Source organism: Phodopus roborovskii, unplaced genomic scaffold (genome assembly GCF_943737965.1).
Source record: "Phodopus roborovskii unplaced genomic scaffold, PHOROB, whole genome shotgun sequence".
Lineage (NCBI taxonomy): Eukaryota > Metazoa > Chordata > Mammalia > Rodentia > Cricetidae > Phodopus > Phodopus roborovskii.
The window spans coordinates 26144358-26160587 of NW_026126567.1; the positions used below are offsets into that span (position 1 = coordinate 26144358).

The window sequence follows — 16230 nt, forward strand, 5'->3', positions numbered from 1 at the left end:
TCAAGATTAAAAATAATTAGATGTGTGGTCTAATGTATCACAAAATACTAGAATACCCAACATATGCATAAATGTCCTACATTTTTCTCATGGAAATTTTTAAATTCATACAGAAGCTATCATAAGAATAACAGATCATGAGATGTGAAAAATGGCAATGATACAAAGACAAAATAAAAGTCAAATGAAGACTGAATATGCCAAAATACAGGGTGAAGTCAGAGCATGTGCAGTTGGTGCAGGCTGTAGCTATCATAAAAATAAACTAGATTGGAAGCACAGGAATTTGTACAATGCATAAAGGATGTAAAACATAGGTAAATAAATTAGCAATAGATTGTTTCAAACCATGAACAACAGCTAAGTACTTAATAATACAGTTTCTAAGCTCTGTTTCAGTCTTGTCTAATCAGGATGTCTCATGGAGACTTACGCAATAAACTCTTCATGTGGCTTTACATAAGCATTAAGATTGATAATGATCATAAGTATAGAAAAGAAGAGACCAAGCAGAGGATGCTACTCAATTTCTGGAGTGTTTGTTGAGCATGCATGAAACATTCAGTTGGATCTTCAGCACGATGTTGAGCTCTACAGAACAAAAGACTGTCTGTAATCTTAGAACTAAGAAAGCTGATGAGAGTCAAAGACCATCCTTAACCACATTAGGAGTTGAAGGCCAGCCTAGCCAACATATGAACATTTCATAAAAACAAAGACAAATGACCAGGAACTTGTAGAAAGTAGCACATTATTTGTTTCGAGGGGGTGGAGAATACATCTTACTGATTTCTCTGGATGGTTCAGAAAATTAGAAGCAATGTGAAGGAAAGATTATACCACAGGCAGCAATAGAACAGACTACAAAATGAGTTCTGAAGAGTCTCAAAAGCAAAGGGATGAGTAATAGAGTCCTAATTCCAGTTATGATGATGCCATTATCATTTGATATTTCAATAGAACAAATGCTATATTTGTTTGAGGCAGGAAAACTAGGAACCAAGTCAATCACTCATAATGTATTACAAGGAAAAAATTAAGATTTATTAAATTATTAGGAATTGATGACTAGATTAGTTGTATGTAGGGTTGGTCTGTTTAGATTCCCTAGAAAATAACCTGAGAGAACTCAGTCAGTTGCTGGTGGCAATGTCAGAGGAGTAGCAGGTGGCAATTGACTTCAGAAGATAGGTTTGTAAGAGTTCAAGGCACTGATGGGTGAACCTTCCATTAGAAGGCCAGAGGGTTTTGCCTCCAAATGTCTCCAGCTCCTACATTCCCTTTACAAGTTTGCTGCTGCCATTATCTCTCTGGTATCTGGCATGCTGTGAATGGGTGTGAGGATCTCATGAAAATATTACTTTCTACTGTGTATTTTTTGTGCATTATTATGAAAATGATTTCCTCTTAAGCTGTAATGTTTCACTGAAGCAATGATTTTATAGAATAAGTAGAACTTTGATTATTAAGGTCTTTTGAAAATGTAGTAAAAAATTATGATAGAGGTTAGTTTAGTGGTATAGTTAATATAGGTAAAGGTGAGATATAGTGTTGTGCTCACCCCTGATAAAGCAGGAGCTGCAGAGGATAAAAAAACAAAAACAAAAACAAAAAAAAAAAAACAAGGAAACATTATGCAGCTGAGACACATAAACTATGACTTTAGTTAATGATTAAGGAAAACAGTTGTGTTCCAGAATCTGGGATGGCCCAAGAATTTTAATTGTAATATTGGAAGATGTGTTCATGGGTTTCAGTGTATATCATAGCTAAAACAAAGCTTTATATATAACTTGAGGTGAGATTAATCGCTTTGAGGTAGAAAATCTTTGTGAACAATTTAGAGTTTAGAAATGGACACTTTTAAAAGTTGAGTGAAGGACTCATTAAAGTCAGGGGACAAAACAATGGCAGCCTTGCTATTGCTGGTTGCTAAAATGGCTTGTTGATGATTAATTCTTTGTGCCCACTTCTGCCCTCAGCTTCCTGATTAAAAAACAAAGCAAAACAAAACAAAAAACTATTGATGAATGGGTATGCTCCCTGAGGATTTAAAGTATACAAGTTTAGATTTGTCATTCTTTTAAGATTTTTTAATTATAAGATTATATTTTTGAGCCTGGTGTTGGTGGCACTCAGGGGGCAGGAGCAAGAGGATCTCTGTGAGTTCGAGGACAGGCTCCAAAACAATATAGAGAAAACCTGTCTCAAAAAAAAAAAAAAAAAAAAAAAAAAAAGATTACTTTGATTACTTTTTGAGATAAATAATAAAGTGATCAAGCCTTTTTTTCTAACTGAAAAGGCACCCTGCACCCTGCCAATAAAAGAACTGGCTGAGAAAAACACCTTGCTCACTTATACTCTTATTCAATAACAAGTTGCTTGGACATGGTCTTATATAGGTTCTTGGGGATAATTAGTTTTTCACCTGAAATACATAAAATGCTTAATCATTCAGGAGATATGGAGAAAGATATGGAAAATATGCTGTTTTTTACTTTCTCTCATTGTTATCATTCACTTAAAGATAGGCTGTAACCATATTGTAATTTTTAGATTGCTTGAAAGATTCTGCTGGGGTGTATAGTTGTAAGAGAAAAGGTAAAGAAGTCAGAAGGAAAACACCAGGAAACATGTAGAAGAAAAGGGTAGAAGGAAGACACCAGGAGGTAGTGATGAAGGAAGTCATCAGGAAAGAGAAAAAAGGGAAACAGTGGGGTAGAAGAATAGAAAGTCATCAAAGAGTAGAGTAGAAAAAAAAGCAACAAAAAGAATAGAAAAACAAAGAAGCTTTGATCCCTTGGAAAGGAACTGGTTTTTCTCATTGACTCCATATCTCATTCCCAGTCTCTCTAACATGCACATGGTGTGCCCTCGGCAGTCAGTGGTTAAGAAAGTATTACTGCTTTCTCCTGTCTGTTTTCATTATCAATATTAGTTCTGAAATTCTTAGTTAAAGGAATGCATAATAATAAAAATATTCTAATAGAAATAAATATGCATGTATACAGACTTATAATTTATATTAGCCTGTATATCACTTCAGGTACTATTCAATATATGTACCCAAATTTATGTTCAAATATATTAATTTCCATTACAAAGTGAATGTCACCATTGTGATTTGATAGGCTCTCTTGAGATTTAATAGCTAAAGAGTCAACCTGAAAATATTCAAAAGCTATAATTACTGACTTGTGTTGGTGGTGCTCGCCTTTATTCCCAGCGTTGGGGAGGCAGGTGGATCTCTGTGAGTTTGAGGCCAGCCTTGTCTACAGAGCTGGTTCCAGGACAGACTCCAAAACAATACAGAGACCTGTCTCAACAAACAAAAACAAAACATAACAAAAAACTATAATTACCTTATGTAATAAATATTAAATCCAAATAATGTATCTTCCCTTGCCCAGAATCTACCTAAAGAATTATACAGCAGTTAATGAAGAATTGGCTCATAATGTATCATTGATCTAGATGTTTTATCAATCATTCTGACAACTCTCTTTCCAGCCTCAGGGCCACTGTTAACCACTGACTATTTCCAGTGGAAAACATTCTCATTTGTAAAATTTTGAGTAGCAAAAAATTTTGATGGACACTGCCATTTCCAGAAAATTGTTTAAACATCTGTAGCAACAGATGGTATATGATACATGTAAATAACAATATCTATATCCCCAACTCTACTTCAAAACCCTACATGTACAATATAGTGTGTTTCAAAAGTACAATATTTTTTTAAATGGCTTGAATTCCTCTGCAGTACTTGATTTTGTCTCTTATTTTCTATACTTATCTTCCTATAGTTATAATTTTACTTACAATGAGATACCTGTCAAATGAGGATGAATAGGAAGATTACATTTAACTCTGGGAATGTGGGAGTTTCATTTTGCTTTTGTTATTTTGTTTGGGTTTCCTTTGTTTTTCTTGCTGTTGCTGCTGCTGTATTTTTTTTCTCCTTTATCCCCCCATACTTGGGATAGAACCCATACATGTCAGACGAATGTCCTACCACTAAACTGTATTTCTGACTGCTTCCATTAAGACAGACACTTTGTACATGGGATTGTGAAATAAACAGAGATGGCACACTCTTGGAAATATGCCTCATTTAGAAAAATGAAAATTAATACATAGATATAGAGTAGACAAAAACGTCACTGTTGTTCAATGCCTAGATTGTAGACTTGAGGCAGCTCATTATCTCTTAGGAACTTGCATATTCTGGTACATGGTTTAGAATATCTGTGTGTTGAATGATTTTCTTTTGATTTGCAAGCAAGAGATTTTTCTCAAATCTAAAGTATAACTTTGACATAAGAAACAATATTCATTTGGTGTCTTCCAAAAAAAAATCCTTAAACTTATGTAATTTGCATAGTGATAGTTCTATATAGACTTAGTGAACATATTTAGTATTCATATGCTTATATTCATGTATGCTGACCATATGCTAGCAAGAATATTCATGCCTTTAATATCCACACTATATTTTAATTATAATAAACCTAATACAATAATAATATAATTTGAAACTCACATTTATCTAGGTAGAATATAATAAAATAGAATATATTTATTTTCAAGGTTATGCTGTTTGTTATAATATTTTTCAATGAGTATAAAAGTAAAAAAATCAAAAATTCTGTGTTAATGATCCTGTTCCTTTTATTGTATTGCTATTCTGAATTCAAGTCTTCCTATACCATGATCTTTAGGATTTCTGAAAAAAGCCTCATAAATATCAGGTGGATTTCATGAACATGAGCCCATGTTCCATAGGGCTGGCAAAATGGTTCAGTAAGGAAGGGTTTTGCTAAAAAAAAAAAAAAAAAAAAAAAAAAAAAAAAAAAAAACTTGGTGGATTGAGCTCAATCCCCAGGACCCAGATAGTAGAAGCAGAGAAACAAAACTTGAATCTGTTCTCTACTTTGCACAGGTATGCCCCAGTAACCCACTACCCACAAATCAATAAATCTATTCAAATTACATGTCTGTGCATATCATGCATGCTCTAACCAACACACACACACACACACACACACACACACACACACACACATACACACGTCAGCTCAGCTAGAATGTTATCATCAATTCCTGATGTGCTTAAAACAAGTCAAACAGGGATTCAATTTCTTTGTCTTGATGCTGTGTAACTAGTTCCCCATTTATCTACAATTATATATGTTTGTAACAGTTTATAGTTCTCTGAGGCTAAGGCTTTCTAAAATACCTATATGTAGCAAAGATAGCAACATGTTTTTGCAGTTTGGTATTATCTGGAACATACTGAAGCAAACCAGAAGAACTGAAAACACTCTGAAATCAATGTTCGTACTGTGCCTGAAAAAGTAGATAAGTGGAAACTATTTTTAGCATCAAAACTATGGCACTGTAGATGAGCTCTTCCCTTAGAAATGGGCATTTTTCAGGTTCACACTGAATTTTCCTCAGAATAGGACAAATTGAAAACCCTACAACAGAAAGCAATTGTGTAATGTGGAAATTGTCGATTTCCTTTTGGAATCAGCAAGTATTTTGGTTTCCCTTTGACATTTGTAAAACGTTCTGAATCTCTGCATAAAATCTAAATTTTTAAAAAAAAAAGGGATAAAAAAGTAAACCACACATGAGTGGGCTTGCTGAAGGACTCTCATAGGGCAACTCAAGTATGAATTTGAATTTTAAAATCATGGGTTGGGTACAGATAGTTTTTCAGCAATTTACCATGCCAATAACTAAATAAGCACATGCTTGTATGATTGGGCCATTCTTTAGGTATTTTTCATTAGCCTCCCACATCTTCTGATAGAATCTCCTTGATAACTTACTATAAACACTCACTTCATAAATGCTGCTTAAGGATTTTCTAATTATGGTTGCCATTAGTTTCCCATTTGTCTTATTCTCAAGTTCACTTTGTATGTTTTCTGAAAGCATATTTTTATTTTCATTAACCACCCTCCTGCCTCAAAGAATATCTTCATTCATGTATATGTGAATGCAGACATGAGTTGAGCATTATTTTCTATTTATGTCAACAGAAATATAAACTCATTAATCACATATGACCAACTTTTTGGATAATTTCCATACAGAATATAAAACTCCAGTGGAATCCAGGGTGGTAGTAATGCCTTCAATCTTATACATGGAAGGGTGAGACAAGAGAAACAAGAATTTGAGGCTGATCTAGAATCTATAGTAATGTCAAATCTCAAAGAAACAAAAAGAAAGAAAGCCAAACAAAAGACAGAAGAAAGGCATGGGCATTTAAGAATTCTCCCTAGCATTTTTTTTTTCCTTTGATGATAGCCAATCTGAATAGAGTAAAATGCATCCTTAAAGCAGTTGTAATTCACTTTCCCTGCAGTAATAAGAATGCTGAAGACTGTTTTTTATATTGATTGGCCAGTTGTACTTTAGGCATCTATTTATTAGCTCATTCAGCTGCAGAGAAGAACAAAATTATGATATTTGAAGGAAAGTGGATCAAATCAGAGAACATTATGCTAAACTAAGTCCAACTCAGACAAATAATACATGTTCTCTTTCATGTGTGGGGGACAGAATTAAATAGTGTTCATATGTAATGAAACAGATAAACTATGAAATCATAAGGCAGAATCTATTTGTATAAAAGAGGGGGAAGCAACAAGAGGGAGAGATTAGGAATAAGTGAGTACAGTAGAGTTCTTTTAATAAAAATACTTTGCAATAATATATACAAAAGTATCAAACTGAGATATATTTCATGCTATACTATACAGAGAAGTTATAATAAAATAGTACCTACTTGAAATCCAAATGTGTTGTTTTGAGATCCATGCCTTGGTACTCCAGGATTTTCACAGGAGGTCCTACTGGGCTCTAAAGTAAAAATTAAAAATATAACACTTCTTTATGAACTAAAAATAGTGTAAAACACATGCATGAAACTTGTGCAAGTCCCAGACAAACAAAATCCCACAGTGGAGATGGGAACATAATCCCAACCATAGTAATGTAACTATATAGCAATCCCTAGCTGCTTAAAGAGGGTAGAAATTGTCTCTAGGAAGGTAGCTCCTTGAGGACCAGCCAGGCTCATACTTAGAAGAAAATTTGGACAGTACAAATTGTTCACAAAATCACACAAAAAGGCATAAAGTTGTGTGGGTGGGGAGGGGTGATGGGTCTAGGAATAGTTGAGAAGGTGCATATGTTGAAAGTACACTGTGACAGTTTGAATGACAATGCATTCCATAATCTCATTTCATTGAACACTTGGTTACCAGTTAAGGGTGATGTGGGGAAATTTTGGTCGTGTAGCCTTGATGGAGGAGGTATGTCACTGGGGGGTTGCTTTGAGAATTTAAGTATTATACTCACTTCTTGTTCACTCTCTCTGCTTCATTCTTGTGAATTAACAATTGAACTTCTGATCTAGATACCATGTGTTGGGGATAATAATCCTTTACACTGTGTGAAGCAGTGTCACTGTGATTTATTTAATAAAGAACTCAATGGTCATTAGCTAGACAGGGAGAGCTTAGGCAGGATTCTGGGAACAGAGAAGGTCAGAGAGGAAGAAAGCAGGGTTGCCAGCCAGATGCAGAAGGAAGATGGGTAAGAGGAATAAAGGTAAACATGTCATGTAAAAGAATTTAAATTTAAAATATTGGTTAATTTAAGTTATAAGAACTAGTTGGGCACAAGCCTAAGCTAAGGCCAAGCTTTCATAATCAATAATAAGTCTCTGTGTCTCTTAGGTAAGCCCCCCAAAAAAATCTATTTACAACCAGCCCTGCAGTTTGTTGCCCTATAAATCTCCAACACCCAAAAAGTACCCTTACCCTTCTCCAACTGTAAGTTTGAATAGGCCTTTTCTTCTAGAAGTTGCTTTGGTAATTGTTTTTTTAATCATACCGATAGGATAGTATTTCATATACAAGTACAAAACTCTTGAGGAACTAATAAAAAAAACCTTTACAAAAAAAGAAACGTTGTAACAAGTGTATTTCTCTAATGGAAATCAATTTTAAACAAGCATAGATTTAGCAAATGTGCCCTTGATAATAATAATGAATGCAATACTAATAGAATCTCCAAATGAGCAGAAGCTGGCTAATCTTGAAGCACAAGAAAAAAGAAATCAGGATGAGGCTGGAGAGATGGTTCAATGGCTAATAACACATATTGGCTTCCAAAAACTCCTGATTCAGTTCTTACCATAAATACATCCAGCCTCTTCCAACAGCCTGTAACTCCAACTCCTAGAATATGTGACAACTGTGACCTCTGCTAGCTCTGTTCTCACATGAACATACCCACACAGGGACACCCACACATATACATAATTAAAAATAAATCTTTAAAAGATGGAATTTGAGTTGACTTCATTTATATGTGTTATGTGGTTCTTGAACTTTGAAACTTTTTTTCGGAAAAAAAAAAAAAGTACTTAATACCAAAGCAACTCTATAGATGAAAAGTTAAATAAATAAATAAATAAATAAATAAATAAATAAATAAGTACTGGCCATTCATGTGTGATCTGGGTGTTGGTGATGCACACCTTTAATGTCAGCACTCGGGAGGCAGAGGCAGGTGGATCTCTGTGAGTTCGAGGCCAGCATGGTCTACAGAGCTAGTTCCAGGACAGGTTTCAAAACAATAAAGAGAAACTCTGTCTTGAAAAACCAAGAAAAGAAGGAGGAGGAGGAGGAAAAGAAGAAGATCATGTGTATGAATTTGCTTGAGATATATGATAGGGTAATATTCTTGTGAAGAAGCAAAAGCTATTCCTGGAATTAGAATTGATAACTTGGACTGTATAAATACTTGTAGTTCATTCATCTTGGGAATGTTAGGGCCAAGTTGACTGCTTCCAAGGGAGCTAGATGTTGAGACATGAAGTGTTAGGATAGCCGATCTATATGTACAGTCATTCAACAATCTATGTTTGGGGGCAAGTTTCATTTTATTTGAATGTGTTTTGATTATTTAAAAGGGCTTTTAAAATAATACTGCTCTTTAATGCTACTATTCTGAATGGCTTTTTTTTTTTCATTTCACTTAGATATGGCCAAATTATTATGTCAGTGTTCCTTCCAGGAGTTTAAAATGATAAAGATAATGACATAAACCACTTATATTTATTCAGTTTTGTCTAAATGGTTCTATACTTCTCCTCCCATTTTTAGCCTCCTATATGTTTACATCGTAAGACAACCATCATGCATGCATTCCACCTATTATTTTTCAGTAACAGAACTTAACCACCTCTTATATGTATTACCTATGCAGTGAGGTGATGAGCCACTCCATGTGCCATCAGCTTGACATAATCTCGTGCTTGATCCTACTAGTATGAAAGGGGAGTTGCAACTGAATGAAACCTCAGACTGATATATAAAGCTTTTGCCTTCTCGCTTTCCTTGGGAAGGTACACCAGGATCACCACAAAACTTTGCTAGAAGTTAAAATGGAGACACTTATCACAAAAGTAATAGATACAGTAGAGTAAAAACCTCATAAAATCCATGAAAATTAACTGAAAAGTACACTAACCTAACATTTATAACCTCTCCCATTGAAAAATTTTTCTAGTTCATACATAAATTATATTGTTTAAAAACAGAATATTTAGATAATTAGTTGGATGTGTTCTGTCTAGTATGCTACATAGTGTAGGCCACATGCTTTGTATTTTTGTTGACTTAAATTCATCAGAATCAAACAATAGATCTCCAGTTGCATGTTACAAAGCTGTAATCTATCTACATCTGGTTCATAGACAACTCTATCAGCTGTAATAATCAATTTAAAGCCTGCACTGTACATATATGCTTGTATGTATACACACACAAATATGCAAATGCATACACACATGCATATTTGTGTGTGCACAATCATACACAAATACGGTTGCACATACATACACACACACACACACACACACACACACACACACATTTACTTACATACACAAAGAAAACCACAAGCACATGTACATGGCATCTGCTTATGAAACTTAAATGATTTAAGGAAAAGTACCACAGAGATGTACCCAGCCACTTAAGTTTTCATTTATTACAGATGTAGTCAAGTTGACAACCAAGAATAGCTATCACAATATGCATAAAACATATATATGTAATGGAAGTCTCTTTAGTGTTATTCTTATGTATATATTTTTTAATTGGACAGCCATTTAGGAGATATTTACCAGAATGACTTACAGACTGTGGTCACACTAGCAAAGGCATACATCCTTATAAAGGGAAGATGTAATAATCCAGTAGCTGTTTAGTCCAAAGCTGAATGTCTAAGCTGATCTTTAGTATGCATTAGAAACCCAAAATAGTCTAGAATGTCAACAAATAATGCACTTGCAAGCAGGTGAAAGCAAGTAATCAAGAGAGGACAAGCTTCCTTACTCAATCTTTTACAAAAGCTGACACTGGCAGGTGTGGCCCAGATTAGAAGTGGATCTTCCCATCACCAAAGATTTGAGTTAAAATAGATTTAACCACTTCAGATAATTTAATAAAAAAAATTCCTAGTGTATGGATCTGCTTAGATTTTAAATAGTAATGTACTCAAGGTGATAACCACTCCTTTGTAAGAAATTCAAATTTAGTAAAACTGTTATTTTCCTGTAGTTAATAATTGAATGTGAGTATATAGGCATTTCTTCTTCCTCTTCCTCCTCCTTGTTATTATAAAAAAAAATCTCCAAAAAAAATAAATCTCCCCCTCTTTCTCCTCTCCTCTCTGCCTGTTTTCCCTTCCTCTCTCCTCTCCTCTCCTCTCTGCCTGTTTTCCCTTCCTCTCTCCTCTCCTCTCCTCTCTGCCTGTTTTCCCTTCCTCTCTCCTCTCCTCTCCTCTCTGCCTGTTTTCCCTTCCTCTCTCCTCTCCTCTCCTCTCTGCCTGTTTTCCCTTCCTCTCTCCTCTCCTCTCCTCTCTGCCTGTTTTCCCTTCCTCTCTTCTCTCCTCTCCTCTCTGCCTGTTTTCCCTTCCTCTCTCCTCTCCTCTCCTCTCCTGCCCTGCTCTCTCCTTCTCTCTCTTCCTTTCTCTCTCTTTCTATCTCATCCTGTGGAATAATTCTAGAGACTCTTTCATGCTAGTAGACAAGTGTTCCAAAGCCAAATGGCACCTTCTCAGGCTAGTAAACTCCTAGATAGAAATTGTCATTCTCATCGAAAGCGATTAACTCATTTCTGTCAGATTCTCACATGCTGTCTGTGTTGGACTTGGCTGTGTTACCACACTGGTGCTTTTCAAGATGATCAAAACTATAAAAAGAGTATGAGGGGCTAATGCATCTTCCAGCAAGACGGGGGAAGTCTAGAAATAATATTTCCTATATGGGTCTCTTCTGAATGCCATGTAAATCCATATCTAACAGAAAACAACAACAAATGTAATTAAATTCTCAATCTGATTGGTTAGTAATTCTTCATAAGATGATCTCTGTCTTCAAGAGATTTTTTTAAATTTTATTGAAATAAACCACTGCTGTTCAAATATTTTGAGACAATCTTGGAAGAATATAATGACTTGAATAAAAGAAAAGTAGCTACATTAATAAAAACTGACTTTTTAAATTGAAATCTTAAGTGTGTATTTGTAGGGAGCTTGGCCTCTTCAGGGATAGCCTAGCAAACTTGAAAGGTTTAAACAGCAAAGGTTACCTGAATACGTTTGGATATCATAAAAATGCCACTACTTACGTAAGCACTGCGGGACCTCACCACTCCAGGTACCATTGCCTACACAGGTCAGAACGGCAGGAAAGGACAGTTCATATCCTGCAGAACAGATGTAGCTAATGCTAAAGCCCCAATCGAAATTTGTTCCTTCCAGCCTTCCATTAGAGATCTGGGGTGGAGTTGAGCAGGTAACAGCTGCAATTACATTAAAAGTAATTAGACACAGCTGTTGAAATGCCCTCAGCGTGAAATAAATAAATAATTATCATTAAGAGCTACATATGTGCTATTTAACCTTTTGGAGGACAAGGCAGTGTGGCATGTTTTATCCTCCTATTAGTCTTCTGGAAAGATCCCTGAAATGAAACCCTGGAGGAGGATGCTTGAAGCCATTGGCAGCACAATGGCTTACAATTCCATTTACAATATAGCAAGCTCCCTAATACTGATGGGGAGACTGAGAGAGTGAGCTTCCATCTGGTATACTGTAAGGGATGACAATAATGTGTTTTATAAAATATTATTTCCAAGGCTAATGAGCTGGGTAACTTGGCTAGATTTCCATTCAGCATGGAAAGTGGGGGATTTAAAGACATTTTTTAATCATTATTTTTTTCAAATACAGACAAACTGTGTGTCTGATTACAGTATTCAGTGTGTATCCTGAAAACATGCAAATTTGTATTTTAAAGCCTATTATCCTATTTGTAAGTATTTAATTAATTTTAAATTTTAAGTTTGACCTACTTGTGTTGCATTATCCCAGGGGAAGAGTCATGTTGGAAAAGAGTCATGTTTGAGAGGAAAAGAGAGGTAATACATCTCTAAGCATGGAAATGAGAAGGTTCTGTTATGATGACTAACAACAAGTAGAGACAAACTTTTGAGTTTGCTTATATTTCAATTTTCATTATACATACAAATGAAGGTAGAAAATAACTTTTGAAACATAAATACTTATGTATGAACCACTATAGTGAACTACATATAGGTTAATATAAATATGCAGGCAATAAAATGAAACCCTCTGGGATTTTGTTCAGAAAATATAAAACACCAAAAAAAAAAAAATTGGAATCGTTGTATTTGTGAATATATGTATATACTAAGTGATCAACCCCCAGACACATAAGAGATGCATGAATAAGATACATGAACTAATAAAAATAAAACTAACAAAACTATCTATTATCTGACATGATGAAAGTTTTCTTTAACATAAATATAAAAACACCATTATTCGCATTGGCTTTACTAAATTATGATTTATTTTACTCTCTGAATAAAAAAAAGGCCTTAAATCTCTCAGCAGATTAAAGTTGCAACTTGTTCAAGTTACATCCTTTTGCATATATCCCCCACCGGTATGAGTATCAGGAGTATCAGTGGTGAACATATACCAGTGTTAAGCCTTGTTCACTTCTGTGTTACAGCTCATTGTCACCCTCACAGTCAAAAATAAGTTTGGTAAAAATACTACTTTTAAATGTTAGCATGTTACAACAGGACTTTAAAATACCCTACATTTTTGTATCAAAAAAAGGAACATAATAAGTATATACTTAAATATATATTAACTTTTCTTATAAACAGGAAAATGTACAATGCTTATTACTTTGCAATGCTGACAGAAATGTTTTCATACCTCTACATGTTGGCATAACTCCACTCCATGTGCCATTAGTTGTACACATCCTGATTCTGGAACCATTTAACTCCATAGTGTAGCCTGGCTGGCACATGTAGGAAACATTTTGCCCGACCACAAAATCATCTCCATATCTCAATCCATTGGCCGGGATACCTGGGTCTCCACAACTGATGACTACCAATACAAAATGACAAGGGCAGACGGTTAACATGGCCCATATTTAACATTAAGTTGGGTTCATAAGACATGCTTAACATACATGTAGAGAAAAGAGATACCATGCTCATTTTTAGCCATAAAACATAAGCATATTTAAATAACACGTTGGTAGGTCTCGATTATAGATGTTCTGTGTGTTGTTCAGAAACAGGCACAGTGGCCCAGCAGGTAAAGTTCTTGTCATCAACCCTGATGACAAGAACTTTATTCTCAGAACCAACATGCTGAAAGAGAAGTGCTGATTCCTCCAAGTTGCTACTGAGGTATGGTGCTGTAACGTGTGCATCCCCACACATACACACATGGGTACATTTAATAAATAAGTACATTAATGTGTTAAAATGAAATCAGATTTTAAAGCCATCTGATATCTATGCTTCTCTTTGTGGCCACATTTCAAATATCAAACACCTTCTTATGAACCTCAGCTGAAAGAGAACCCTTAGGAATTTGCCGATTGTAAAATTAATGTGCTAGGGGTACTATGGAATTGGGCTTGCAAATCCAAAGCTTTTTATTTTAATTTTAATTTTAATTGAAAATAGATTTTTCTCTCACACAATATATCCAGACTTCAGATGTTTCTCCCTGCAACTCATCCCAAACCTTCCCGCTACCATAGGTCCACTCCCCGTTTCCTCTTCAGAAACAACAGGCCTTCAAGAGATGACAGCCAAACAGGAGAAAACAAGACACAGGAAGACTAAGCAAAGACCTCAGACAGAGGCTGGACAAGGAACCCAATAGGAAGAAAAGACTCCCAAGAGCAGGCAGTCAGAGATTCACCACTTCTCACTGTTAGGAGTCCCATAAACACACCAACCTAACAGCCATAACATATACATAGGGGACTCTCCAGTGTTGAAGTCTAAGAGAGTCATTGCTTTGCTGTGCCTGAACCTTAATAATTTTGACTTTCCACATTTGCACTATTGTTCACATGGAAAATGGAAACTAGTGTGGTGAGGACCTTTAACACACATGACATGTCTTCCTGTTCTTGTACTGACTTCACAGTAGAAAAGTAAACAGGGAACCCAGACGAAGCAAGGGACACAAGGCTCTGAGGATCTGATAGACCGAACACTACCTAGGTCCTGGGTCAAAGACAATAGCCCTCAGCTCATGCCCATTTCCCCATAGTATTCATTTACAAAATAAACAGATCAGAAACTGTGATGGCTATCAAAGAGAACTGAACGCTAATCCAGAATCCTTATTCAACGTGGGTTTTATACTCATTGCAGTGAGGTCTTGGCCATACTGTTTGAATACAAAGTGATTCATTTAAACTGTTACCATAAAGACTTTCAGAAACACTTGGGACAGCTGAGAAGCAGAGATAACACAAGACACAATTCAGAAACAAGCAAACAAACAAAAAGCAGATTTTGTTATACCCAAAAAGTGAAAATTGTTTTAAAGTATGGTGTTTAGTATGAGTTGGAAAATAAATTGGTTAATAGATTCCAGACATCTAAGAGAAAGTAAAAACACAATTTATGCTGATCATTTTATGCTGATAAAATATCACCTGGTACAATTAACTCTAATAGGCTTATCAAATTGTCTGTTTGCAGTAGCATAAAATGTTGGTAAAGGTAAATACTTTCCAGAAGGGCACTGCCAGTTCTACATCTTTTTAAATTCACTTTTTCTGTTATTTGAAGGTTATAATGATTAAATTATATTTATTTGTTTTCTATTAAGACTGATTAATGTCAATATTCTTTATATATGATTGTATCCTCTTGTAGCCTATGGGTTTTTAAGAACATGAACATTGGCATTTAAACTGAAGAATCATGTAAAGTACATGTCTTATATAATCCTTTGCCTTGTATAGTAGTTCTTAGGATTCCAAATAGTCAAGTTTAACCCAAATTCTATTCCTAAACTAATATCAAGGAAACTTTATTTCCAGGGGTGGGAGAAGAGGAAAGGGGGAACTGGGGTTGATATGCAAAATAAAAAAAAAATATTAAAAATCAAATTCAAAATTATAATAAATAAAATGAGCTCAATTGGTTCCAAATTTATAACCACATAAAAATGGCTACAGACTTTAGTTTTTTTTTTTTTCCTCTTATTTCTTTAGGTTATTTCTTGCTTTCTTCTCATAGATGTGATGGGCCTCTGGTTGTGGATTAATATTTATCTCTAGTACATGAATGAACTTTGGGAGCACATCCCAGATAGAGGGATATTCCCTCAGCCTAGACATTTGGGGGAGGGCCTGGGTCCTGCTTCAAATGATATGACATACTTACAAGAGTCCCCATTGAATGCCTCACCCTCCCTGGGGAGCAGAAAGGGGACGGGGTAGGGGTTGGGGGGAACAGGGGAGGATGGGAGGGTGTGGGAACTAGGATTGATATGTAAAACAAGCTTGTTTCAAGTTTAAATAAAAAAAATTATATAAAATAAAAAATATGATTGCATAGGAAGTACAAAAGAAAAAAGAAAAACCAAAAAAGAATTTCCACCGAGCACCAAGCTGTACATTGGAAAGCTTTACCCTGAAAAGGTCCAGCCCTTCGAGAGGAAATTTACAGAAATACTTCCTGTTTAATTCTCTGTGGCTTCTTGTATGAGCAGACACATTCACACTGCTGGATTTATCCCTCCGAATAAATCTCTTGTTTGAGTTTTGTTATC

At 35.2% G+C, this 16230-nt stretch overlaps 1 protein-coding gene across 1 annotated transcript in view; it reads right to left on the bottom strand.

The window, feature by feature from the left end:
* Positions 1-16230, bottom strand: part of Csmd3 (CUB and Sushi multiple domains 3) — a 1059412-nt gene that overhangs the window by 19855 nt on the left and 1023327 nt on the right. Inside the window, exons 60-63 of the mRNA XM_051202442.1 lie at positions 13348-13527; positions 11724-11897; positions 9287-9460; positions 6803-6876 (exon numbers count right to left, since the gene is read on the bottom strand). Coding sequence (XP_051058399.1) covers positions 6803-6876; positions 9287-9460; positions 11724-11897; positions 13348-13527 — 602 coding nt within the window. The remainder of the gene's footprint in view (positions 1-6802; positions 6877-9286; positions 9461-11723; positions 11898-13347; positions 13528-16230) is intronic.